The sequence below is a fragment of the Otolemur garnettii genome, unplaced genomic scaffold (genome assembly GCF_000181295.1).
Source record: "Otolemur garnettii isolate 467f Iridium unplaced genomic scaffold, OtoGar3 scaffold00004, whole genome shotgun sequence".
NCBI lineage: Eukaryota > Metazoa > Chordata > Mammalia > Primates > Galagidae > Otolemur > Otolemur garnettii.
The window spans coordinates 34,587,264-34,614,137 of record NW_003852399.1 but is presented as its reverse complement, the minus strand read 5'-3'; the positions used below and the strand labels follow the sequence as shown (position 1 = coordinate 34,614,137).

The following is a 26,874-nucleotide window of genomic DNA, read 5'->3' as shown; positions in this document are numbered from 1 at the left end:
TTTTTGAGACAGAGCCTCAAGCTGTCCCCCTGGGTAGAGTGCTGTGGCATCACAGCTCACAGCAACCTCCAACTCCTGGGCTCAAGCGAGTCCCCTGCCTTAGCCTCCCAAGTAGCTGGGACCACAGGCACTCACCACAACGCCCGGCTATTTTTTGATTGCAGCTGTCATTGTTGTTTTGGCGGGCTTGGGGTGGATTCGAACCTGCCACCTTAGGTGTATGTGGCTGGTGCCTTAGCCACTTGAGCAACAGGTGCCAAGCTCTGGCTTCATTTCTTCAAAGTTATGGACACTAAGTCCAGAGAATATTTTCATGAGAATTCTGAAAACACAATTTCTAGTGATGAGATACCATGCACAGATTTGATGGGCCTTTACCTTTTATATCTGAGTAGGTATTTCTTCAAACAACTATCTTTTATATTTAGCATCTCAATCTCTAGACCATTATTATTTAGGAACTAAATTTCTTAAATGCTATTTTGATGAGTCAAAATACAAAATTTAAATGCCAATACAGAGACTGAGGGATTATGAATTAGAAGTACAGTTAGATTCGGGGATTATGACTTAGAAGTACAAAGGTTGTAACATTTAATATTTATTGAGGACAAGTACTTTGATCTTGTTCAGAATGTAAGGTTGAATTCTCCAACATCAAATGACCTCTTGCTTTCTGTCTCTCTCCAGAGATTGACACTGATATTAGTTTGCTGGGGTTACCATTATAAAGTACCACTAACTGGTACTTTGAACTTTGAAGTATAAAATCAAGACATTGACAGGTTTGGCTTCCTCTAAGAGGTGTAAGGCTGTTCTATCCCTCTTCCCTCACTTCTGGGGATTTGCTGGCAATGTTTGGTGTACATAAAAGCAACATTTTGATCTCTGTCTTCCTGTGACGTTCTCTCTGCATGCTTGTCTGTCTCTTCTCATGGTGATCTTTTATAAGGACATCAGCCATATGGGATTAGGGGACTGCCCTATTCAGTATGACTTCATCTTCAATAATTATATCTATGATGACCCCATTTCTAAATGAGGTTAGGACTATTCTATTCAGAGTTAGGATTTCAAAATATGACTTTTATGGGAATACAATTAAAACCGTAGTGACATTCAAAGGTGTTTTATGAAGAGGATTGACATTCTGGGGACAGTAAATTGTACTGTATTGAGTTATGTTAGCTGTAGTTTTCTGTGTCATATTTGAAGCTCCATAATCAAAGACTACCGACTATAAAAATTTGTTGTTCTTCTATTTTACACAAGAGCAAGCAACACAGATAGCTTTTAAAAATTAAAAGGAGAATTGTCATTGGTAGACTTTTAATGTATGTTTATTATAGCCAAAATGTCTTGTATTGCTTAAAATGAATCTGATATATAACCACAGAATTTTTAAATTAAATATAGAGTTTAACTTAATTTCAAAATGGAAAAAAATTTAACAAAATAATTATTGATAGTGGGATTAGATTGTCAGCTCTAAAATATGAATGATGATCTGCCCTTATATTTAGGAATTCTATATACTAATGCCTCTCCTTCCTCAAAGTATTTTGTAACTTATACAATTTTTAATGCCCAAATTGCCCAATGTCTATCATTGAATTGATAAACTTGAGTGCATATGCCAGAACCTAGGATAAGTAGATTAATTCCAAGAACCAATCACAATCAAGATAATTTTAAGGAACTGATATTAATACACATTTTGGTCATATTTAAACTACCAGGGGTCATTTAGACATGTCTAAGAAAACTGTCTATGTGCATTTCACTATACCAACTACGTCGGCAGTAGCATCTGTAAAGAATGAAAAATTAATAGTTATGAGCAATTACTGTTTGAATAAGTAAAACTGAACATTTATGTATTTTTAAATTATTTATTTTTAATTATTATGGACACATAATGGTTGTATTTATAGGGTATATGTCATATTTTGATAGAGACAATAAAAAGTGTAATAGCCCAATCAGGGTAATTTGGGTATCCATCATCTCAAGCATTTATCATCTCCTTGTGTTAGGAGCACTCTGAATTCCACTCTTTTGGTTATTTTAAAGTATCCTATAATTTTTTGTTGACTATAGACTCTTTGTTGTACTATCAGATATGGTTCAATCTATCTAGCTATGCTTTTGCACCTGTTAGTCATCCCTAATTTATTCCTCCTCACAGCTACCCTTCTCAACCTTTTGTAACCATGAGCTCTCTATCTCCATGAGCTCAATTGTTTTAATATTTAGTTCCCACGTATGAGTGAGCATATTGATATTTATTTTATGGTGCTTGGCTTATTTCACTTAACACAATGGTTTCTGTTTCTATTACTGTTTTGTCGCAAATGACAGGATTTCATTGTTCTTTATTGCTGAATAATTTTCTATCATGTCCAGGTACCACAGTTTCTTTATCCATTTATCCACTGATGAACACTTAGGTTGATTCTGAATCTTGGCCATCAGGAATAGTGCTGTAATAAACGTGGGAGTGAAGACCCTGTCTCTTGGATATGTACCTAACAGTGGGATTGTTGTGAGACATAGTAATTCTATTTTTATTTTTTTGAAGAACCTCTATACCAGTGGTTCTCAACCTTCCTAATGCTACAGTCCTTTAATATAGTTCCTGTAGGTCACGCCCCAGAGGTTGAGAACCGTTGCTTTATACTCTTCTCCATAGTGATTGCACCAATTTACATTCCCACCAACACTGTATGAGGGTTCCCTTTCTCCATATCCTCACTGGCAATTGTCATTGCCTGTCCTTTTAAAATTAATTTTATTTTTATTTATTTATTTTTATTGTTTGGGATTCATTGAGGTTACAATGAATTAGTTTACACTGATTGCATTTATTAGGTAAAGTCCCTCTTATAATTGTGTCCTACCCCCAAGAGGTGTGCCATATACTGTGATTCCCCATTCCTCTCTCTCCTCCCTGGTCCTTTTGATAAAAGCCATTTTAACTAGGGTGAGATGATATCTTCTTTAGTTTTGTTTTTTATTACTCTCATAACTGAGGATGATGAGCATATACTTGTTGGTCATTTCTATGTCTTCTTTTGAGAAATATCTATTCAGATCTTTTGCCCATTTTTTAATTGGATTATTTGATTTTTCCTACTGAGTTGTTTGAGCTGCTTGTATATTCTAGTTTCTAATCCTTTCTCAGATGGGTAGGTTGCCAATATTTTTTCTCATTCTGTGTGAGGTTGCCAATATTTTTTCTCATTCTGTGTGTTGTCTCTTCACTTTGTTGATCATTTCATTTACTGGCAGAAGCTTATGAACTTGATATTATCCTATTTTTCAAATCAACCTTATCCAGATCAATGTCTTGGAGTTTTTCTCTAATTATTTTTAGTAATTTAATTATTTCAGGTATTAGATTTAGGTCCATTTTGCTTTTTTTTTATATGGTGAGAGATATGGGTCTAGTTTTATTTTTCTGTGTATAATTATCCTATATTTACCACACCATTTCCTGAAGAGACTATTCTTTCCCCAATGTGTATATTCTTGACATCTTAATTAAAAATGAGTTTACTAAATGTGTAATTTTATTTTTAGGTTCTCTACTCTGTTCTATTGGCTTACATGCTTGTTTTTATGCCAGTATCATGCTGTTTTGGTTACTACAGTTTTGTAGTAATAATTGAAGTCAGGTAGTGTGATTCTTCAAGTTTTGTTCTTTTTACTCAGATTAGCTGTGGCTACTTTGGTTTTCTGTAGTTCCATATAAATTTAGAAAATTTTTTCTATTTCTCTGAAAAATAACATTGTATTTTGGTGAAGAGTGATTTGAGTCTGAGATTGCTTTGTGTAACATAGACATGTAAACAATATCAGTTCTTAATATCAGTAATAATTGGAATATTTTTTCATGTACTTTTCAATTTCTTTCATTAGTGTTTTATAATTTTCATTGTAGGAATCTTTCTCTTCCTTAGTTAAGTTTATTTCTAGCATATTATGTGATTTGTAGCTATTGTAAATGAGATTACTATCTTGGTTTCTTTTTCTTTCTTTGTTATTTCAGGTTAATGTGAGGGTACAACCAACTAGGCTACAATATTTAAATTTGTTAGGCAGAGTTCTTCTTGTAGTTGTGTCCTTCACCCAAAAGGTGTGCCATACATCACTATTTTTTGCCCATTTAGTGAGAGCACTCCAAACCCCCTCCTCTGATTTTTCCCCTCCCTGATTCCCCTCCCCCAACTTGAATTGAAATGAATTTTTCTCCTCTGTAGGTGTGAATTAGATTGTCTATAGGTTTCAGATAAGTATCAAGTACATTGGATATTTGCTTTTCCATTTTGTGTTACTTTACTAAGAACAATGTGCTTCATAAAAGATGTAAAGTCACTATCTTTTTTAATGGTTGCATGGTATTCCATGGTATACATGTATCCGGTGACCAGATTCTAACATCTGTAAGGTGGGACAACATGGGGGGGCGGAGAGGGGGTGGAGGGGGGAGCTGAGCAGGGATGGAGCCGGGGCGCAGGGCAGGGGACGAGGCAGGGCAGGGCCTGACAACAAGGCAAACTTTGAAAAGCAGTTCTCCATAATCACTTCTCAGCAATGATTTATTACAGTTTAACATTATAAAATTAACAAAAATAATATAAAACTCATATTCTGGCGAAATAGCCATATGGAGGCCGAAAACCGTATATTCCCTTCTTGTTCTCCAGCCCGTTCGTGCATTCTTTCCAAAAATCAGGACTTTTTTTAAAACACTGCAGGATGCAGGACAAATTGTTGAAAAGCAGGACTGTCCTGCCAAAATCGGGATGTCTGGTCACCCTATACATGTACCAAAGTTTGTTAATCCATTACTGAGTTGATGGATATTTAGGTTGTTTCCACATCTTGCTGACTGTAAATTGAGCTGTGATAAACAATCTAGTGCAAATGTCCTTATAACAAAATGATTATTTTTGTTCTGGGCAGATATATAGTAGTAAGATTGCAGGGTGGACAGGAAGGCCTAATTTGAGTTATTTGAGGATTCTCCATACTTCCTTCCAAATAAGCAGTATTGGTTTGCAGACTCACCAACAATGTAAAAGTGTTCCACTCTCTCCACATCCATGCCAGCATCCAGGACTTTGGGACCTAGTGATGTGAGCTAATTTTACTGGGGTTAGATGATATCACACAGTGGTTTTGACTTTTATTTTTCTGATAACTAGGGATGAGGAGAATTTTACCATTTGTTAAATATCTTTCTCACAGAAGATTCTGTTCATGTCTCTTGCCTAGTGATAGATGGGATTGTTCGCCTTTCTTTTGTGGATTAATTTGAGTTCTCTATAGATCCTAGTTATCAAACTTTTGTCAGATTAGGAAAATGCAAATATCTTTTCCCATTCTGAAGGTTGTCTATTTGCTTTGACTGTTGTGTCCTTAGCTTTGTAGAAGCTTTTCAGTTTAATTAACATCATTTGTTGTTGTTATTGTTTTTGTAATTGCCATTGAAATCTTCATAAAATCTTTCCCCAGGCAGACATCTCAAGAGTTGTTCCTGCACTTTCTTCTAGAATTTTTAACATTCATGTTAGATGCCTTAGATTTAAATCTGATATACATCTTGAATCAACTTTTGTAATTGGTGAAAGGTGAGGGTCCAGTTTTAGTGTTTTACATGTGATTATCCAGTTCTCCCAGCATCATTTGTTGAATAGGGATTCTTTCCCCCAGTGTGTGCTTTGGTTTTTCAAAGATCAGATAACTGTAAGACACTGGTTTCATCTCTTGGTTGTCTATTTGGTTTCAAATGTTTATGTCTCTATTTTTGGGCCAAAACCATGAGGTTTTAATCATTGTAGACTTGTAACATAACCTAAAGTCTGGTAGAATGATGCCTGTCTTTGTTTTTATTGCTAAAAATTGCCTTGCTATGTGACATTTTTTCCTGGTTCCATGCAAAGAAAAGAGCTATTATTTCCAGTTCTTCAATGTATGATGTTGGTATTTTAATGGAAATTACATTGAATCTGTAGATTGCTTTGGGTAGTATAGATGTTTTAACAATGTTGATTCTTCCCAGCCAAAAGCATGGTGTGCTCTTCCATTTCTCTTCTTAGAGTGTCCTAATTCTCTTTGTAGAAGTTCTTCACCTGTTTTGTTAGGTATATTCCTATGTATTTCATTATCTTTGAAGCTACTGTGAAGAGAATTGTGTCTTTGATTAGCTTTTCAACTTGGCTGTTATTAGTATATGCAAAGGCTACTGATGTGTGGGTGTTGATTTTATACTCTGAGACATTACTGTATTTCTTGATCACTTTCAGGGGTTTGTGGTGCAGTCTCTGGGGTTCTCTCTATGTAAGAACTTTTCATCAGTAAAGGGCAAGAGTTTAACCTCTTCTGTCCCCATTTGGATACACTTTATATGCTTCTCTTGTCTGATTGTATTGTATAGAATTTTGAGCTGAACATTAGTGGAAATGGAAGGAATCCTTCATCTGATTCCTGTTCTAAGTGGAAAAGCTTTCAGTTTTACTTCAGTATGATATTAGCTGTGGGTTTGTCATCGATGCTTCAAACAGTTTAAGAAATATACCACTTATTCTTATTTTCTTAAGTGTTCTTATTAGGAAAGGATGCTGAATTCTATCAAATGCTTTTTCTGCATCTATTGAGAGGATCATTTAGTCTTTGTTTTTGCTTGTATTGATATGCTGAATTACATTTATGGATTTGCTTATGTTAAACCATACTTGTATCCCTGGGACAAAGCCTACTTGATTGTGATGTGATTTGTAATTTTTTAATGTGTAGCTGTAATCTATTAGGTAAGATTTTATTGAGTATTTTTGCATCTTTATTCATTAGAAATTGGTTTGTAGTTCTTTTTGGTTCTATCTTTGCCTGGTTTTGGTATAAGGGTGATATTTGCTTCATAGAATGTGTTGGGGGAAGGTTCTTTCCTTCTCCATATTTTGGAATAAACTTTGCAGTAGAGGTACAAGTTGTTCTTTGAAGGTTTGGTAGAATTCTGGTGTGAAGTCATCTGGTCCAGGTGACCAGATGTGGTGACCAGGTGCCTTTTTTCTTCTTCTTCTTCTTCTTCTTCTTTTTTTTTTTTTTTGAAAATATATTTTCTTCAATCTCAGTGCTTGATATTGGCCTGTTCAAGTAATCTATTTGCTCCTTGTTAAGTCTAGGGAGATGGTATAATTCCAGGTATTGGTCCATTTCCTCCACATTGTCAAATTTGGGGGTATAGAGTTTCTTGTCGTAGTCAAAGATTATCTTTGTAGGTATGTGATATCTGTTAATATTTCCCTTTTTTCACTTCTGATTGTGGGTATTGGAGATTTTACTTTTCTGTTTCTAGTCAATCTCATCAAAGTTTTATCAATTTTATTTATTTTTTCAAAGAATCAGCTTTTTGTTTTATTAATTTTCTGAATGATTCTTTTGCTTTCAATTCCATTTATTTCTAATTTAATTTTGCTTATTTCTTTTCTTCTGCTAGATTTGGGATTTGGATTGTTCTTCCTTTTTCAATTCCTTAAGGTGGTTCATTACATTGTTGATGTGCTGTCTTTCCCTTAGGACGGCTTTTGCAGTATCCCACAAGTTTGGTAGCTTATAGCTTCATTGTTGTTCTTTTCAAGGAATTTAATTATTTCCTCCTTTATCTCTTCCTTGATACAACTGTCATTCAGTATAAGTTTTTTTTTAGTTAACATGCCTTTGTGTTGGGAAGAAAATTTTCATTGGAGTTTAGTTCCACTTTTATTGCTTTGTGGTCTGAGAAGATACATAATATGATTTCAATTCTTTTGTTTTTGTTTAGGTTTGATTTAATTATAGGATAGGATCTATTTTGGAGTATGTTTCATGGGCTGTTGAGTAGAATATATATTTCTTTGCTTTGGGATGGTGTGTTCTGTATATGTCAAATAAGCCCATTTCTTCTAGGGTCATGTTTAAATCCCTTGTATCTTTGTTTATTTTCTCCTTGAGGGATCTGTCCAGTCCTGAAAGAGGGGTGTTAAAGTCTCTAGCTATTATGGTGTTATGGGATATCTTATTGCCCAGACCAATCAAGGTCTGTCTCATAATTTTGGAAGCATTTAAGTTGGGTGCATAGATATTTAGAATTGAAATGTCCTCTTTTTCTTGTTCCTTTGAGCAGAATGAAGTGACAATCTTTTTCTTTCATCATTTTAGTTGCTTCACATCCCCTTGTGTCTGAAAATATGATTGCAAGCCCTCCTGTCATCTGGTTTCTATTTGCCTGCAATACTGTTTTCTATCCTTTTACCTGATTCTAGATTTGTCCTTCAAGTTTATGTGTGTTTCCTGGAGACAAATATGGATGGCTTGTGATTTATCCAATCAGCCAGCCTGTGCCTCTTTAGTGGAGAATTTGAACTATTAACATTTATTGAGAGAATTGAAAGTGTGGTGGAGTTCTATTCACCTTATTTTTTGAAAGACCATTGCTTAGTTTTATCCTTTGTGCCATTGTGGAGGCTAGGTTTTACCTTTAGTTTCTGATGTTTACTTTGCTCGTGGTCAATTATGATGGTCAGTGTTGAGATAGGTCTAAGTATTTCCTGAAGGGCTGATCTAGTTGTGGCGAATTTCCTCAAAGTTTGCATTTCAGTAAATCATTTGATTTCTCCATCAATTTTGAAGCTTAGTTTAGCAGGATACAGAATTATGGGCCAAAATTATTTTGTTTAAGAAGGTTAAAGGTAGATGGCTATTCTTTTCTGACTTTTAAATTTTCAGCTGAAAAGTCTGCTATCACCTTGATGGTTGTGCCCCTGTAGGTCAACTGGCACTTATTCCCGGATGCTTGCAGAATTTTCTCTTTTGTCTTGACTTTGGATAGATTCATTACAATGTGTCTTGGAGATGCTCTGTTTGTGTTGAGATGACCCGGGCTTCAACATCCCTCTAAAACAGTGGTTCTCAACTTACCTAATATTGCAACCCTTTAATGCAGTTCCTGTGGGTTGTGACCTGCAGGTTGAGAACTGCCACACTAAAAGGAGTGTTTTTGAAACTTGAGTGAAACTTGGACAATTTTTGTTTATAATATCCTCCACTAGGGCTTCCATTCCTATGGGATGTTCTTCTTCCCCTTCAGGAATACCTATAATTTCTATGTTTGGAAGCTTTGTGAAGTCCCTGAGCAAATGTTTTGCTTTCTCTCTTCTTTTCTGCCTCTTTAACTACCTGGGTTAGCTCAAGAGCTTTACCTTCTAGCTCCAAGATTCTTTCTTCTCCATCTTCTAATGTGTTCTTGATGTTTTCTACTGCATCTTTAAATTCTCTGATTGACTCCTTCATCTCTTAAGGTTCACTATATTCTTTCTACATTCCTTATATCTTTCATTTATGTTTGTTTCTGTTTTTACACTTTCCTGTTAATTTTCTTTATTGCCTTTGTCATCTATATTTTAAATTCTCTTTCTGTCATTTGAATTAAATGTTTATAGGTGAAATCCTCTGTGGTAGCTGCCTCATTGTCCCTTGGGTGGGTTGCTCTCTTTTGGTTTTTAGTGGTGTCAAATTTTTCTGTTGGTTCCTCTGCATGTGTGTTTTCTTCTTGTTCACTTCCTTTCCCCTCCTTACTACCTTGTTCACTATAAATTTCCTTCTCTCTGAACTTAGATGTTGAAGTTGCCTTTTGTTATTAAGACAAAAGGAAGATAAGGGTAAAAAGCAAAAAAAAAAAAAAAGAAAAAAAGAAGAGAAAAAGAAAACAAAAAATAATGAGGAGTGAAAGAAAAGAAAGAGAGCAACAGAAGTAATTGAGGGTCCTATGGCCATGCCCTCAACTCTAGGACTTTGGGGTGATAGGTTGAGTCAGTCTGTCAATGTTAAGAGCTCCTTAACATACATGGGCAAAAGAAAAAACCCACCTCCATGAAATATGGAAAGAGTAAAACAAAACAAAACCTCCCCTTCAAATAAATTGAAAATTCAGCATTATGCTTCAGTGAGGATCTGCCAATACTCTCTTTCCAAAGGCAAAAAGCTAGAAGGATAGTATGGATCATAAGTTTGTGACCTCTTTGAGCTAGACTAATACCATCAATCAGAGAAAATAAAAACAATTAAATCAATAAGGAAAATTAAAGATGCAATAATATAAGATAAAAAAGAAATAAAGGGATATCTTAGCTTTTATATGAGGAATTTATGTGGAGAGGATGAGAAAAGTAGAAAAAATTAGAAAACTAAAAGAGAAAATATGAGAGAAATAACAAAGAGAGAATAAACGAAGTGAAAAACCATAACAAAAATGGAGGAGTACTTGCTATTAAGAAAGTAAAAATGAAAAAATAAAAATACAACCAAACAAAAAACTCAAATATATGTGCTTTATACAGATAACTTTCATACACACACACACACACACACACACACACACACATAACTATATATTTATTTATTTTGCCTGGACACTAGGTGGTGCTGTAGTGTTAAGAGATGGAGAACATATGCACCAAAAGTCACTCTCTAGTTACAGAGGAAGAGGTTGGGTCTTGACTTCCTGACATAGTTGCCTTCAATCAGGGCCTCATTTCTTCATCCACATTTAATCCCTCTGGATCCTAAAGCTCTCACCAGATTCCTTAGGAGGCACATCACACAGTGCCCCCTGACAATAATCCCTGGAGCTTCTCTGCCCACCCTAAGGATGGATGTGTGAGCTCTGTAGGTGCACCAGACCCGGCCATGCACTAGTACCCTATGGACCATTTCTCCTACATGGCCTTACCACAATGGCAGCACCTAGATAGCAGCCAAGCTGATGAGAAATCCACACTACCCAGTATTCAATCCAGGCCACTGGATACTATTCCATCCACTCATTTGTTTAAGCCCTCCAAGGCTACTCCAATAAGTAGTTAAGCCCCAAATCAAAAAGCTGCTGGACAGCTCTTTCTCATTCTCAGTTCTCCATAGGCAGTTGGCCAGCCAATTCCCAAGCAATTTCCTTCTGTGCTGATTTTCTTCAGCTCCAGACCTCCTCAATGGCTACTGTAGTCCACCAATGCTTCAGTGTGCCCCTGGAGTGATTTCCCCAGGTGGGTACCCACAGCCAGAGGTAGTTGGAGTTTTCCTTCCCCTGACTCACCACAAGTGGCTAGTAAGGAGATGTTTCTAGTCTGATATCTTGCTCTGCACCAAACTCTTAAAATTGAAGCCTTCTTTAGTATTTCATTGTTTTTTCCTATTCCATATACACTCTAGAATAGTGGTTCTCAACCTTCCTAATGCCACAACCCTTTAATACAGTTCCTGTGGGTCATGACCCACAGGTTGAGAACCCCAGCTCTAGAAGAAGCTTGTTGATGTCAGTTTGTAAAGGACAACTCGATTCAACTTTCTTCTGCTAAAACTGTGAAGAAGCTAAGGAAATTTTCCTGTAAAATATGACTATATGACATAAAGATTATTTTGAATTAAAGACCATTCACAATCAGAAAGCACTGGATGGGACATTCCCTCTATCTGCCTAAAACCAGACTGACCTGATCAGGGGATTGAAGGGGGCAACTCAGTTTCTTTTAATGATTGACCCCTGTTGGCATATAAACATGCTACTGATTTTTGTATGTTGATTTTGTGTACAACTTTACTGAATTCATTTATTATTGCTAATAGACTTGTGGGAAGTCTTTCAGTTTTTTTTTTTTAAAGTATAAGTTTGTATACTTTAGCTTTCACTTATGAGTGAAAACATGTGGTATCTGTTTTTCTATTGGTGAGATATTTCCTTTAGGATAATGGTTTCCATTTACATCCATGTTACTACAAAACACATTATTTCATTCATTTTTATTGTTGAGTAGTACGTGTATTTCATAGGAATTATGTAGATTTTCTTTGTCCACTCATAAGTTGATATGTGCTTAGCCCATCACAATTCTATGTCATTACAATGTGCAGTGTGCTCCAGTACACAGGCACAGTTGTCTTTTTTGATATAAATTTTCTTTCCTTTGCATGGATACTGAGTAGTAGGATTGCTAGGTTGGATAATAGTTGAATAATAGGTCTACATTTAGTTATTTGAGAAATCTGCACACTATTTTCCATAGAGATTGTACTAATTTAAATTCCCATGAATAGTGTATAAGTGTTCTTTTTTCACCTCATTCATGCCAACATCTGTTGTTTTTCATATTTTAATAATGGCCATCCTCACAGGAGCAAGTGAGTACCTTATTGTAGTTATAATTTGCATTTCTTAGTGATTAGTGATGTTGAACATTTTTGCATATTTAACATTTGTATCTCTTCTATTGACAAAAATCTGCTGATGTATTTTGCCTCCTTTTTAGTGACATTATTTTTTCCTTATTAATTTAGAGTTCTTTGTAAATTTGGAGTATTATGTCTTTGCCAGATGTATAGTTTCAGAACATTTTCTCTAACTCTGTAGATTGACTTTACTGTAGATCATTTCCTTTGCTGTGCAAATGTCACTTTTGGATACTGTTCTATTTTTTTCTTATATTACCTATCTCTTTAGTTAATTTTTCTTCATATCCTGAATGATTTTTAAAAATTTCTTTCTGTTGGTTTTCACATTTTTCATGGATCTGATTGCGCTTACTTGTAATCCATATTTTGAATTACATATCTGACATTTCCAAAATTTCCTTTAGGTTGGAGTCCATTGCTAGACAGCCATTTTGTTCCTTTGGAGATGTCAAAACTGCCTTTTTTTTTTATATTGTCATAGTTCTGATGTTGATTTCTCTTCATATGGAAGCTCTTTTCTCAGCTCAAAAAAGCTAGCAATTCACTTCTTCTTCTCTGCTGTTTCTATATAGAGAAGTACATTGCTTTTTAGCTCATGTAAGAAGACACCCTTTGTTGTTACTGAAGTTTGGTTAGTTGAAACAGATCTTTGGGAGAGTGTTCATGTGCCAGTATTAATGGGCTAGGTTAGGTAATACCCAATTCCTAGTACCCTAGATGTCATTTTTGAGTCCTGGGGGGACCAGGCAAGGACTGAACTGACAAACTTGCCTTCAAGCCTCTCTGGGTTCAGACATTTACTGTGATAGAGATGGGTAGGTGATTTCTTATTCCAGAGTAATGCCCAGGTAAGAGAAAGGCAAATAAACTATTGGTCTGAGACAGTAGACAAGAGCTCCCTTTTGAGAAAATGGGAGTTCCCAAGCTGCTCATATTTCTCTCTCTCTCTCTCTCTCTCTCTCTCTCTCTCTCGGCAGTGAAAAAGGTCTTTGCCCTCTGGGGACAGAAAAAATGAAAAAATGCAAATTCTCAGCTCTTATCCTGGCCCAGCTGGAGTAGGATAGTGGAGTCAGTTCATCCCATTGGGTGCATGCTGGCTGTGGGCTGTGGCTATGGCTGAAATGATCTGGCAGAAAAGGTATTTGTGCCAAAGTCTTTTCTCTAGAGAGGTTAGGCTTCTGCAATAGGTATAGACAGCTCAAGAAGACTGGTCAACCTATTTTCCCTCAGCAGAGGTGGTAGTTTTTATTTAGGGGAGTGTGTGGGTAGTGGCAGTAGCATGTCAGATGAGTGAGTGAGTTACAGAAGCTGTGGTAGGATAACCATCTAGGTCCCAACCAGTGCTGGAAGGTGTTGGCAGTGGCCGTAGTACAGGGGCTCCACACATAGCCCAATCACAGAGCTCTTAGGCTCTCCTGCTCTCCGCAGCAGCCATGTCATAGCATCACTCTGAGGGGATAAAGGGCTCTCACTCTTTGCACGTGAGCCCTAGACACAGAAGATATACCATCAATGTGGTTACTGTCACCTATCACATAGACAGACAGGCAGCTGTCTGCCAGCTCTGCCACTGGTAGGAGAAGATTTCACTCTTTGCTAGCAAGGTAGAGCATAGACCCCTTGCGTCTCTGTTGGTGGTGGAGTCACTTTTCATAGGCAGATGTAGAGAGTTCTCAGACTCCAGAAAGTGCATGTTCCATCTTCTTTGGCTACCCTTCTTTGGCTACCCTTCTTTGGCTAACCTTCTCAAGGTGGTACCCCTGTGTGGTACAGCACTGACAGCCCCAAAGCACCCCTGAGTCCAGCCAATGTTTGTCACTGTAGCCCTCCATGCAGACATTAGAGGATGTCAGTGGAAACTCCTAAGATCTGGAGACACAAGGGCTTTATTTTAATGGTGGTGGGGGTGGAGTCCCAAGTAAGCATGTTTTCACATGCTGTCATTGCTGTCAAGTCTGGGATGTCAGCAGGCAACTCAATGCAAGTGTTAAGCTCTGTACAATGCCTTTTGAGAGTGTCCATATTAGTACCCTTGTGAGTGACATGGTTCTTTTAAATAGAGAATTTCTCCCATCATTGGGGCAGCAGTGCATAGGAAGAATGTAGACCATGGAAACTCAAATAACTCACACTTTCTCTGATATACTGAGTCTCTCCAGGCTCAAGATAGTCTCCTTTTTCTTCTTTCTCCTTCTGTGTCCCAGGTGTTACCCATGAACGTTGCATTAGAGTCTAATGTTCTCTCCTTAATATTTTATCCAAGGTACAATTTTCTACATGTTATCAAGGCTCTTCTCTCCAGAGAGGATGGGTATGCTGTTTCTCTAGTCAGCCATCTTTAAGTCCTCCTTTGTAATTATAATTATGAATAAACTTTCTGTCCCATTTTATCTACCTCTTTTTATAGTTGGTAATTCTTAGATTTGCCCTTTTAAGGCTATTTTCTAGATCTTGTAGGCATGCTTCAGTTTTTTTTTTCTTCTGACTGTGTATTTTCATATAACCTGTCTTTAACCTCACTAATTCTTTCTTTGCTTGATCACTTCTGCTGAGAGACTCTGATATAGTTTTTAGTTTGTCAATTGAGCTTTTTAGCACCAGCATATCTGCTTGATTTTTACAAATTATTTTAATCTTTTGTTAAATTTCTTCAATAGGTTTCTGAATTCCTTTTCTGTGTTTTCTTGAAGTTCATTGAACTACTTCAGTTTAGCTATTTTGAATTCTTTACCTGAAAAGTCATAGTTTCTATTACACTGGGACTGGTCACTGGTGTCTTAATGTATTTGGTATAGTCATGTTTTCTTGATTCATGGTACTTGCAGATGCTCGTTGATGTCTGGGAATTGAAGATATTTACTCTAATTTTCACAGTCAAGATGCTGTTGTTTGTACTGGTTTTTCTTGAGAAATTATTTCAGGTATCCTAAAGGAATTGAATGTTGTGATCTAAGTCATTGTTCTCTGTAATCATATTACCATTAAGGGGTTCTCCAGCTAACACTATAACTCTTGCAGGCTCCTGGTGGTACAGTCTTAGTGGACTTGGGTAAGATATGGGAGAATTTCTTAGATGATCAGAAAAAGTGTCTCATTATCTTCCCTCACTTTCCTCCAAACAAAGGGACTTGCACTCTCCATACTGGGCTGCTAAATTTGGACAGAGGTGACATGAACATCCCTCATGTCAGCCATAGCAGGGTCTGCACTATTCCACACCTGAAGCCAGCTCAGTCTTGCCCAGGTTCTATGGTGATTGTTACTTATTTACCAATAATGTTCATTCAAGGTACAAGGGCTCTTTCAGCAGCAGGTGGTAAATCCTGCTGGAACTGGGACCTTCCCTTTAGGGCAGTGTGTTTCATTCTAGGCCAGGATGGGTATAGAAATGCCATACAGGAGGTAAGGACTGGACTTAAAAGCCTCAGGACTCTGCTTGGCACTTTATTTTACTATGGCTGAGCTGGTACTCAAATTGCAAGAAAAAGTCCTCTGTATGTTCCCCTTGTCTTTTCCCAAGTGTAAGAAGAGTCTTCCTTAGCTGCACTGCCTGGGATTGGTGGAGGGCTAAGGCAGGCATTCACTTGGCTGCTACCACTGGTGTCTCATTGGATCATATCACATGCACCCACATCCACTGGCTCCAAGCCCAACAAAGACTCAGGAGCTGCCCAAATATCGCAGCCTTTGTGGCCTAAGTGCTTTACAAATTCATTCCAGATCTCAGACTACTTTTGTCAGCCAGTGGTGGAGCTAGCTGGAATGTGGGTTTCTATTGTTGGGACAGAGGAATTTTTCTTTGCCACAGCTGGTCAAAATTCTCCCTCTGTGGGCACCTGGAAAATTCTGTGGTCACCCCTCTTGTGACAGGGCAGCCCTGGGTTTCAATGAAAAGTCCCACAAAGAGTTCGCTCTCTTTTCCTAAAGAACATGGATTCTAGGGTGGCGCCTGTGGCTCAAAGGAGTAGGGTGCTGCCCCCATATACTGGAGGTGGGGGGTTAAAACCTGGCCCTGGCCAAAAACTGCCAAAAAAAAAAAAAAAAAGAAAGAAAGAACATAGATTCTATTTCAACCTGGTGCTGGTGTGGATTTGTCAAGGACTGGGAGAAAGGTGGTATAGGCAATGAAAGACTGTCTTTTCTACAGTCCTTTTTTCCCTTGATACAATGCTGAACCTAGGTACTATGATTGCTCCCCTGGTTTTGTTTCTTATGAAGGTACTTCCTTGCAAGGATAGTTTTCCAGTTTGGCATTATTGTTGGGGGGAAGATCACCAGAGTGTTCTATTTGGTCATCTTGCTTCACATCTTCTCCCAGAGTGGCCCAAAGTTGGTTCTTTTTCTACTCTAAGAAACTTTGCCCGAAATATAGGATAGGATTTGGTTAGTGGAAGACATGTGGGTTTATTCATTTGTCCTGGTGGGAGGTGGTATCATATCTTAGGCTGGCTGGCCAGCCAACCTACTGGTCAGCCAACTTTGAGTATATGTCCTTTTTGCCCCGGCTAGATCTCATCCTTATTCCATGACAGCCTCCTCATTTGTCACAGATGCTATTGTGCAAATAAAATGATACATATAAAAATTCTTGTAAAATCTAAGTGTGCCCGGAGATATCTTGCTATGTTACTATCAAATGTACTTTCAGGAAGATGTTCTGAACTGTTCTTTTTGTGTAGACATTTCTGCAATCAAAGGAAAATATTGCAGCCCCAAAATAATGGGTGTTGGAATTGAAATATAAATATGAACTAATTAATGAATTTTCTTCTATTTAATACAATAAGGCTATTCTATAATTAACAAGAAGAATAATTAAAATGTGGTTCATTTTGTCTTCAAATAAATTAGTGTCCATTCTATTGTGTAATAGACTAAATTTGGGGGTTATAAGATGGTCTTAATCACCCAATTTTCTTCACAGGGTTGGCCTTTGCTGTTCTCTCATCTGTGCATCCAGTATTTGGTTTATATGGCTCTCTGTTTCCTGCCATCATTTATGCCACATTTGGAAGGGGACGCCATGTTGCCACAGGTAATATTTCCTATCTATGGTTCTACTTCTCATGTTGCTAATGAAAAAGAGGACTTAGGATGATTATAATTACTCATTACATTTCCAAAGAGGTTCTAACTCCACTACTTAAAACTTCAGTAATCATTAGGGCAAGACATTTAACTTGTGTACATCAGATAGGCAATATGCACTATGATTTATTGTTATCTTACTGTATAAGATTATTGCTAAAGATTCTTTGCATTTTTAAGCTGCCAAAAGACTACAAAAAGAGAGAATGCTCTGAATTTATAATGAGATGAGTGAAAGCAAGCACTTAGAAGAATAAAAAAAAGATTATATAAATTTAGTTACTCAAATATTGAAAAATATTTGCATGTATTTGATTTTTAGACTAAATAATCTTAAAGGCCTATTCCAGTCTAGATTCTATAGTGCCCTTTAATTAGTATATCTATTACTGTGCCTAACTGCTTTACTGAATAAAATGTGATGGATCACAAATATTCTGACAATAGAGTAGGATGGGTTTTGTTGTTAGATAAACCTAGGTGTATGTCTCATTTCTTGTTTTCTATCTGCTTAGACTTGGCAAAGTTTTAAACCTCTAATTACCGCTTTCTTGGTACTAAAATGATCCCCAAAATTGATCCCTAAAATTTCATACGATTATAGGGAGGACAAGATAATTAAGGTTTAGTACCTGCTACAGTAGGATTTAATAAAGTTGGCTATTATAATTATAGAATGATACCTTAGTCTTAAATATTAAGGAAATAATAATAAAAATAAATTTTACTGGAAATGTCCATAGAGGCATTTCTATTTATTTTGTGATTGTAAGATCTCAGCCACTGGTTCATATTAAGAAGCACTTGGATTTGAATTTGGGTGGGTCTGTCTAGTTCTGGGGCCCTTAGTCTCTTTCTATGGGAGCTTGTGACCCGCAGTACAGTTGAGCTACCATATAACTGTAGCTCAACTACAAGTATGGTCGCACTAGTATGCTTAAAGCATGACCAAGGTAAAAAGTTGGGAAAATGAGGGCAATGGTAGAGAAATAATAAGGAGGGAACAAAGACAAGTGTAACACCTATGGGTCAGAGACGGTAGAGTGTCATCTAAAGCATCCCCACACATTCATTGGTAGCCCCAGTGCCCTTGGCTGTCCTCTCCTGCCACAGAAACAGTGGCATCTTTGCTAAAGAGGCAGTGCTCCCAATTCCATGTAGGCATGCTGGATGTCCAAGTATCCATTGTATCCATTACTAGCAAGGTCTGTCTCTGGAGATGTTCTTGAGATAATATGACAGGCTAGTGAGGCTCTCTTTTCTTCCCCTTATTGGATGGCCCTGTCTCTCCTTCCATTCATTCCCCTCATTATCTTCCTCTAAATCCTGGGAAAGATAGGCCTAAAATAAAAAATTAACTCACTTATTTCTTTGTTTTAATTCTATAGTTATCTGTTCAGTGGCTTTTGTACAAAACATTTTTCTCTGTGCTGTAGATTTAAAGACAAAAAGACCCACTCCTTTACTCTCAAAAGTATCTCGTCTAAGGAGTACCGTATTGTAATATACCCTGAGAAATATATCTTATCAAGACCAGAGTATATGATGACTGTTCCTTATTTGGCATTGCCTATCCTGGATGCCAGAACCTTGTTCCTTGCCATCAAATATGTTAGTTTCTTTATGTATTATTTACAGTGAGGACAATGATTATGACAGTTTATATTTATTGATGATTTATTGAAAATTACTTAGCTCACTAAGAAAATGTTATTCATTTGCTCTGGGTATTTATTTATGTTTACCAGCTCAAGATAATAGAGAAAGACATGGAATCATTGACCATAACAGAGCATTTTGACCTTTGTCTTACTAAGAATTACACAAATAGTATCACTTATCTGGTGCTAACTACATGTCATCTATTGTGCTATGTGCTATATTACATTATCTCATTTAAGCCTCATGATAACCCCATTGGGTGAGAAATGCTATCAGTTTATAGATAAAGAGATTGAGATGGCAGTTATAGGATTAATGGGAAGATTTATGGAAGGATACAATTACCATTTTTGTCCAAATTCAGAGCACCTCCTAGAAGACCAGAAGTTTGTCTGCATTGAGTTTCCATTTAGACCTGTTTCTGTTTGACTTATGTTTCTTTTGCTTTATGCTGTTGCATGCTTTGTGTTGGGATGTCTACATTTTGCACATTTATGACCTGAAGAAAAGTAAGGTCTTTAAGTAATGAGCTGGGGGAATGTTTGCATAATGCTTTAGTTTGTTTCTATAGCCCAAATTTGCTGAGCCCTCTCAGTAAGAATCAACTTTTCTATGTTCATATGGCTGCATTCTTAGGTATACTGTGCCAAGATGAGAGCCTTCAGAACTCCTTGTAGGAAGAGAACATGTTGAAATTGCTCCACTTATGTGTGAGGCCATGACAACTCTTGGGAAATACCACTGATCATTATCTAGCAATATGTTGTTATAATATAATAAGAGTATACTCTGTTTTGAGATCACAGAGAGTAGAAGGATTAAGCCTGGTAAAGAAAATCTGGGCTGGATCCTGTCAAACATGGTATTTGAGCCAGACTTTGAAAGACAACAGGTAGATTGGAGGAGCACACATTTCAAGCAAAGAAATTGTTTTAACCACTAAGCTTACTGAGGTCTACAGAGTCATTATCTCACTTTTATTTCTCCCAAACCCTGAAACAGAGATATTATTTCCCCCATTTTATGGATGAGCCAATTTAAAACTACAGTGATATACTTTAGATAACAGGATTAGATGCAAGTCCAGGCCATAATCTTACTTCCTTCCCCTAGGACATTCTCTATGCCAGTCTGCAGAAACATGAGGAAATGTACGGCACAGGAGGGAATAGCAAGTAGATGGGTGTGGCTTTATGTAGAATGAGTATTCATATATGGAGGTAAGTTTCTGTTTCTTCCAGGGAGTGGGATAAAGGGTAGAGAAGTGGGGATTACAGAGGAGAGAGTTTCTAATAGATCTGTTTGGTTTTACAATGTGGTTTCAACATTAATGGTGGAATCCCACAACTTTTATTAAGTTGTTGTATCTGAGTTACTAACAGAAAAGTTTCCTCATTCCCTCTTTTAGGCACCTTTGCCTTGACATCCTTAATATCAGCCAATGCTGTGGAACGGCTTGTCCCTCAGAGCATGCAGAACCTCTCCACACAGAGTAACACAAGTGTACTGGGCTTATCTGACTTTGAGATGCAAAGGATTGGTGTTGCTGCAGCAGTTTCCTTCTTGGGAGGTGTGATCCAGGTAAAGAATACTGACTTGGAAATAAAGGAAAAGAAATAGTGGAAAATAAAAAGGCAATTTTCTTTTTTTTAATTTAATTTTTTATTAAATCATAACTGTATACATTAATGTGGTACAGTGTGATGATTTGATATACAATGTGGAATACTGAAATCAAACTGATTAACATAAAGAAATTTTATTTTTATTCTCATTCATGGGTTTGTCTGTCCAGATTCAGATGAATAAAGGGCACATGTATTTTATGTTTTTCTTAACTTCAAATTAATATGCGGGTACAAATTTTTAGGTTACATTGTTTTTAATTCTAAGGTAAAGTTCAAGTTGTAGTTGAGCTTTTCTCCCAGGGAGCATGCTGAACACCCTCACACTGTGCACATCAGGTGAGATCCCACCAATTATCCTCCCTTCTCCCAGCAAACACTCTCCCTCCTCCTCCCCGTTAGACTATATTTGTGTTTATTATGTGTGTGGGTGTGTAGTTGTTTATATTGGTTTCATATAACTCCTGAGTGCAATTGGATTTTTTTCCATTCTTGAGATACTTTATTAAGTAGAATGTGTTTCAATTCCATCCAGGTAAACATAAAAAACATAAAGTCTTCATCTTTTCATATGGCTGAATAGTACCCCATGGTATACGTATGCTACAGTTTGTTAATCTACTCATGAGTTGATGGGCATTTGAGTTGCTTCTACAAGTTGGTAATTGTGAATTCTGTTGAAATAAACATTCTAGTGCAAATGTCTTTGTGGTAAAATGAATTTTTTTCTTCTGGGTAAATATCTAGTAATGGAATTTGGGATCAAATGGAAGGTTCACTTTCAGTTCTTTAAGAATTCTCCATGTTTCTTTCCAAAGGTTGCATTAGTTTGTAGTCCCAGCAGTGTAGACATGTTCCCTTCCCTCCACATCTATGCCAGCATCTATAGATATGGGACTTTGTGATGTGAGCTAATCTCACTAGAGTTAGGTGATAGCTCATGGTGGTTTTGATTTGCATTTCTGTGATGATTAGAGATGATGAGCTATTTTGTCTTTATGGAAATACTATTTACTACCTAGAGTAGTTAGATTATAAATGCTGGTTGAATGAATGAATTAGACTGAATGAATGAATGCTGGTTGAATGAATGAATAAACTGAAGCTACTGAGAAACAGTTTTTTGCCTTCTTAAAAAAAGTTGTTTTTAATATCAGGTTAATGTGACGGTACAAACAACTTGGCTACAATATTTGTATTTGTAAGGTAGAGTCTCTCTTATAGTTGTGTCCTGCAGCCAAAAGTTGTGTCATATACCCTTACATTATGCCCGTTAAGTGGAAGCACACCAATTCCCTTCTCTCCTTCCCACTCCCTCTCCTTCATTCTCCCCCCACCCAAGTTGAATTGAATTGAGTTTGTCCCCTGTGCAGGTGTGAACTAAATCATCTACTGACTTCATATTAGTATTGAGTACATTAGATATTTGCTTTTCTGTTCTTGTGATACTTTACTAAGAATGTATTTCAAATCCATCTATGTTAATATGAAAGATGTAAAATCTCCATCTTTTTATGGATGAATTATATTCCATGGTATACATATAACCATAGTTTGTTAATTCATCCCTAAGTTGGTGGGCATTTAGGTTGTTTCCACATCTTGATGACTGTAAATTGAGCTGTGATATACAATCTAGTGCAAATGCCCTTATGATAAAATAATTGTTTTTTCTTCTGGGTAGATGCCTAGTAATGGGATTGTAGGAACAAATGGGAGATCTAATTTGAGTTCCTTGAGGATTCTCCTTACTTCTTTCCAAAGAGGTTGTATTGGTTTGCCATCTCACCAATAGTATGAAAGTGTTACTTTCTCTCCCCATTCATGCCAGCATCTGCAACTTTGGGGCTTTGTGATGGGGGCTAATCTTACTGTGGTAAGGTGATATCTCGGGGTGGTTTTGATTTGCATTTCTCTGATGATTAGGGATGATAAGCATTTTTTCATATGTTAGACATTCATCTGTTTTCTCAGAGAAGGTTCTATTTATGTCTTTTGCCTGGTGATATATGGGATTGATTGCTCTTCTGTTATTGATTGATTTGAGTTCTCTATAGATTCTAGTTATCAAGCCTTTGTCAGATTCATAACATGCAAATATCTTTTCTGATTCTGAAGGTTGTCTATTTGCTGTGATTTTTGTGTCCTCAGCTGTGCAGATGCTTTTCAGTTTAATTAACTCCTACTTGTTCATTTTTTATTGTTGTTGTGATTGCTACTGAAGTCTTCTTCATAAAATCTTTCCCCAGGCTGACATCTCAACAGTTTTCCCCATTCTTCCTTCTAGGATCTTTATTGTTTGATGCCTCAGATTCAAATCTTTTATCCATCTTGACTCAATTTTTGTAAGTGGTGAAAGGTGTGGGTTCAGTTTCAGCCTTTTACATGTGGTCATTCAGTTTTGCCAGCATCATTTATTGAATGGAAATTCTTTCCCCAGGGTATACTTTTGTTTGGTTTATCAAAGATCAGATGGCTATAGGAGACTGGGTTCATATCTTGATTTTCTATTCAGTTCCATATGTCTATATTTCTATTTTTGTGTAAGTACGATGATGTTTTGATCACTGTGGACTTGTAATCTAACCTCAAGTTTGGTAGAGTGATACCTCCAGCTTTGTTGTTATTACTAAAAATTACCTTGGCTATACAATTTTTTTCCTATTTCCATACAAAATAAAGAACAATTATTTTCCAGTCTTCAAAGTATGATGTTGGTGTTTTAATGGGGATTGCATTGAATCTATAGATTTTTTTGTGTAGTATAGACATTTTAACAATGTTGATTCTTCCCAGCCAAGAGCATGATATGTTCCCCTATTTCTCAATGTATTCTGCTATTTATTTCCTTAGGGTTTCATAATTCTCTTGTAAAGATCCTTCACTTCTTTATTAGGTATAATTTCTAGGTATTTCATTTTCTTTGAAGCCACTATGAAGGGAATTTTGTGTTTGGTTAGCTTTTCAACTTGGCTGTTATTGGCTTATACAAAGTCTATTGATTTGTGGACATTAATTTTATATACTGAGACATTACTGTATTTCTTGATCACTTCTAGGAATCTTGTGTTTGAGTCTCTGAGGTTTTCTAACATCATATCATCAGCAAACAGGGAGAGTTTGACCTCCTCTGCCCCCATTTGGATACCCTCTTTATACTTTTCTTGTCTGATTGCATTAGCTAGAACTTCTAGCACTATGTTGAATAATAGTGGTGATAGAGGACTTTACTGTCTGGTTCCAGTTCTAAGTGGAAAAAATTTCAGTTTTATTCCATCCAGTATGATATTAGCTATGGGATTGTTGTAGATGACTTCAATCATTTTAAGAAATATACCCCTATACCTATGTTCTCAACTGTTTTTGTTAGAAAAGGATGCTGAATTTTATCAAATGCTTTTTTTGCATCTATGTAGAGCATCATACAGTTTTTGGTTTTGCTTCTATTGATATGATGAATTATATTTATAGATTTGCTCATGTTAAACCAGCTTTGTTTCCCTGGGATGAAGCCTATTTTTGATCATGATGTATAATTTTTAAAATTTGTAGTTGTAATCTATTGACTAAGATTTTATTGAGTATTTTTTCATCAATATTTATTAGTGAAATTGGTCTTTAGTTCTCCTTTTGAGTTGGGTCCTTCCCTTTTTTTGAAGTCAGAGTTATGCTTCATTCATCAAAGGTGTTGGGGGAAGGTTACTTTCTTCTCAGTGTTTAGAATAGGCTCTGCAGTATAGGTATAAGCACTTCTTTGAATGTTTGATAGAATTCAGGTGTGAGGCTATCTGGCCCATGCTTTCTTGGAAGATTTTTTTCTTGTTTCTTTGATGTCACTGCTTGTATCGCTCTGTTTAAGAGATCTACTTGTTCTTGGTTAAGTGTAGGAGATGATGTGAATCCAGGTACTGGTCCATATCCTCCACAATGTCAAATTTCTGGGTGTAGAGTTTCTTGTAATAGTCAGAGATAATTTCTTGTATAACTGTGTTATCTCTTGTTATATCTCCTTTTTCATTTTTTCTGAGGTTTTTAGAGATTTTTCTTTTCTGTTTTTGGTTAAATCTGGCCATAGGTTTGTTGATTTTATCTTTTCAAAGAACCAACTTTTTGTTTCATTAATTTTCTGAATGATTCTTTTGTTTTTAATTACATTTATTTCTGATTTAATTTTGGTTCTTTCTTTCCTGTTAGGTTTGGGATTGGATTGTTCTTCCTTTTCCATATTCTTAAGATGACTCATTAGGTTGCTGATATATCTTCTTTCTGTTTTTTGGAAATAGGCATCTAATGTGATAAATTTCCTTCCTAGGACTACTTTTGCAGTATTCCACAGGTTTTGGTTGCTTATAGCTTCATTGTTGTCACATTCAAGAAATTTAATAATTTCCTCCTTTATCTCTTCCTTGACCCTACTGTCATTTACCATAAGATTGTTTAATTTCCATGCCTTTGTGTGGTATGAAAATTTTTACTGGAGTTGAGTTCCAACTTTATTGCCTTGTGATCTGAGAAGATATAAAGTATAATTTCAATTCTTTTAATTTTGTTGAGGTTTGAGTTATTTCCTATGATAGGTCTATTTTGGAGTGTGTTCCTTGGGCTAATGAGAAGAACATATTGTATAGTCCTTAGCTTTGGGATGGTGTGTTCTGTATATGTTTGTTAAGACCATTTGTTCCAGGATCCTTTTCATCTTTGCTTATTTTCTGCTTAGAGGATCTTTCCAGGGCTGTCAGCGAGGGTGTTAAAGTCCTCAGCTATTATGGTGTTATTGGATATCATATTGCTCAGATCAATTAAGGTCTGTTTCATAAACCCAGGAGCACTTAAGTTGGGTGCATAAATATTTAGAAATGAAATGTTCTCTTTTTGTATTGCTCCATTGACCAGTATCAAGAGGCCCAGCTTTGAACATGCTTTCAGAACATGCTTTCTAAAATATATTTTACAAAATTTATACAATGAAAAGGAAATGTAACCAGATTTCTAGAGTCCACTGAATTTTGAGGTTTTATTATTTTCTTGACTATATCAGTAACAAATGATCCTTAGTTTGGTTAAAGGTTTGCTGAGGTCATTGGACTCCTATCTGTATCTGCAGTATCAGAGATGTGTTTTGCTGCCAAGTTTGCTGTAGTCTTTTTACTTCTTTAAAATCTCAGAATACCTAATTTGATATTTCAAGTCAGTGATCAAAATTAGATGACTCAGAAGTGACTATGAAATAAATGTAGAAGTGCATTTAGTACTATATATATGGAATTTCCTGTTTGATATATCCATTTTGCTTATGCTTTTGTTGTAAACTGCATATGTGCATAAACTTCCTGGGTGGTTATGTTTCAGTTGGCAGAGCTCTCTTTTACAGTATAACATTATTTATAAGGTCAAAAATCAGGTAGATACCAAGAACAGTTGATTGCCTGGACTGGATCATAGGAATAAAGATGTGACCTTTAAGGAAGGAAACATGAAAATTCTTAGAGTAACATTACCTTCCATCTACATAAAAAGACTGAAGTATTAAGTATGTAAGATAAAATGAGAATAAGAACTGATATCTTCATAGCTCTTGAGAACCACAGACTGAGTGACAGCTTTGCCTAGGAGACTGACCAGACTAGAGAGCCAATCACTGTTTTTTGTGGCTCTTGTCTGTGCTGTCATGAAAAAAAAAACTAGTTTCCAGATACCCTGTAACTTTGCTTTATTTTTTCAAGCAAGGAAGTTGCCTATAAATTCTGTTACTTTCACAGGCTGGCTTGTGCAAGTTGTCCTTGTGCAGTGTCCTTGTGCAGTGTCCTTGTCTGCCTTGCTTGGCCTACATGAGTCCCACTAAGATGCCCATCATCTGTCTTCATCTTAGAAATAAACAGCCATGTGAACTGGTGGTTCAGACATCAATATGTTGCCTTACATTAAGTATAGGGTTTCTTTAATTTCTGTTTACTTAAGATAAAAATCTCTGTATTAACAAAGTGAAGATAATAGTGCATGTTTTTTTTTTTTATTAAATGATAGCTGTGTACATTAATGCAATCATGGGGTACACTGTGGTGTTTTCATATATGATTTGAAATATTTTCATCAAACTGGTTAACATAGCCTTTATGTCATTTTCTTAGTTATTGTGTTAAGACATTTATATTCTACTCTTAGAAAGATTCACTTGTACCCTTGTAAGATAAACCATAGAAGTGATCCCTCCAATCACCCTCCTTCCACCCATCCC

At 36.4% G+C, this 26,874-nt stretch overlaps 1 protein-coding gene across 1 annotated transcript in view; it reads left to right on the top strand.

Annotated features, from left to right (window-relative positions):
* SLC26A7 (solute carrier family 26 member 7) overlaps positions 1–26,874 on the top strand; it is a 132,886-nt gene that overhangs the window by 26,803 nt on the left and 79,209 nt on the right. The window contains exons 3-4 of the mRNA XM_023517445.1: positions 17,189–17,299; positions 20,423–20,595. Coding sequence (XP_023373213.1) covers positions 17,189–17,299; positions 20,423–20,595 — 284 coding nt within the window. The remainder of the gene's footprint in view (positions 1–17,188; positions 17,300–20,422; positions 20,596–26,874) is intronic.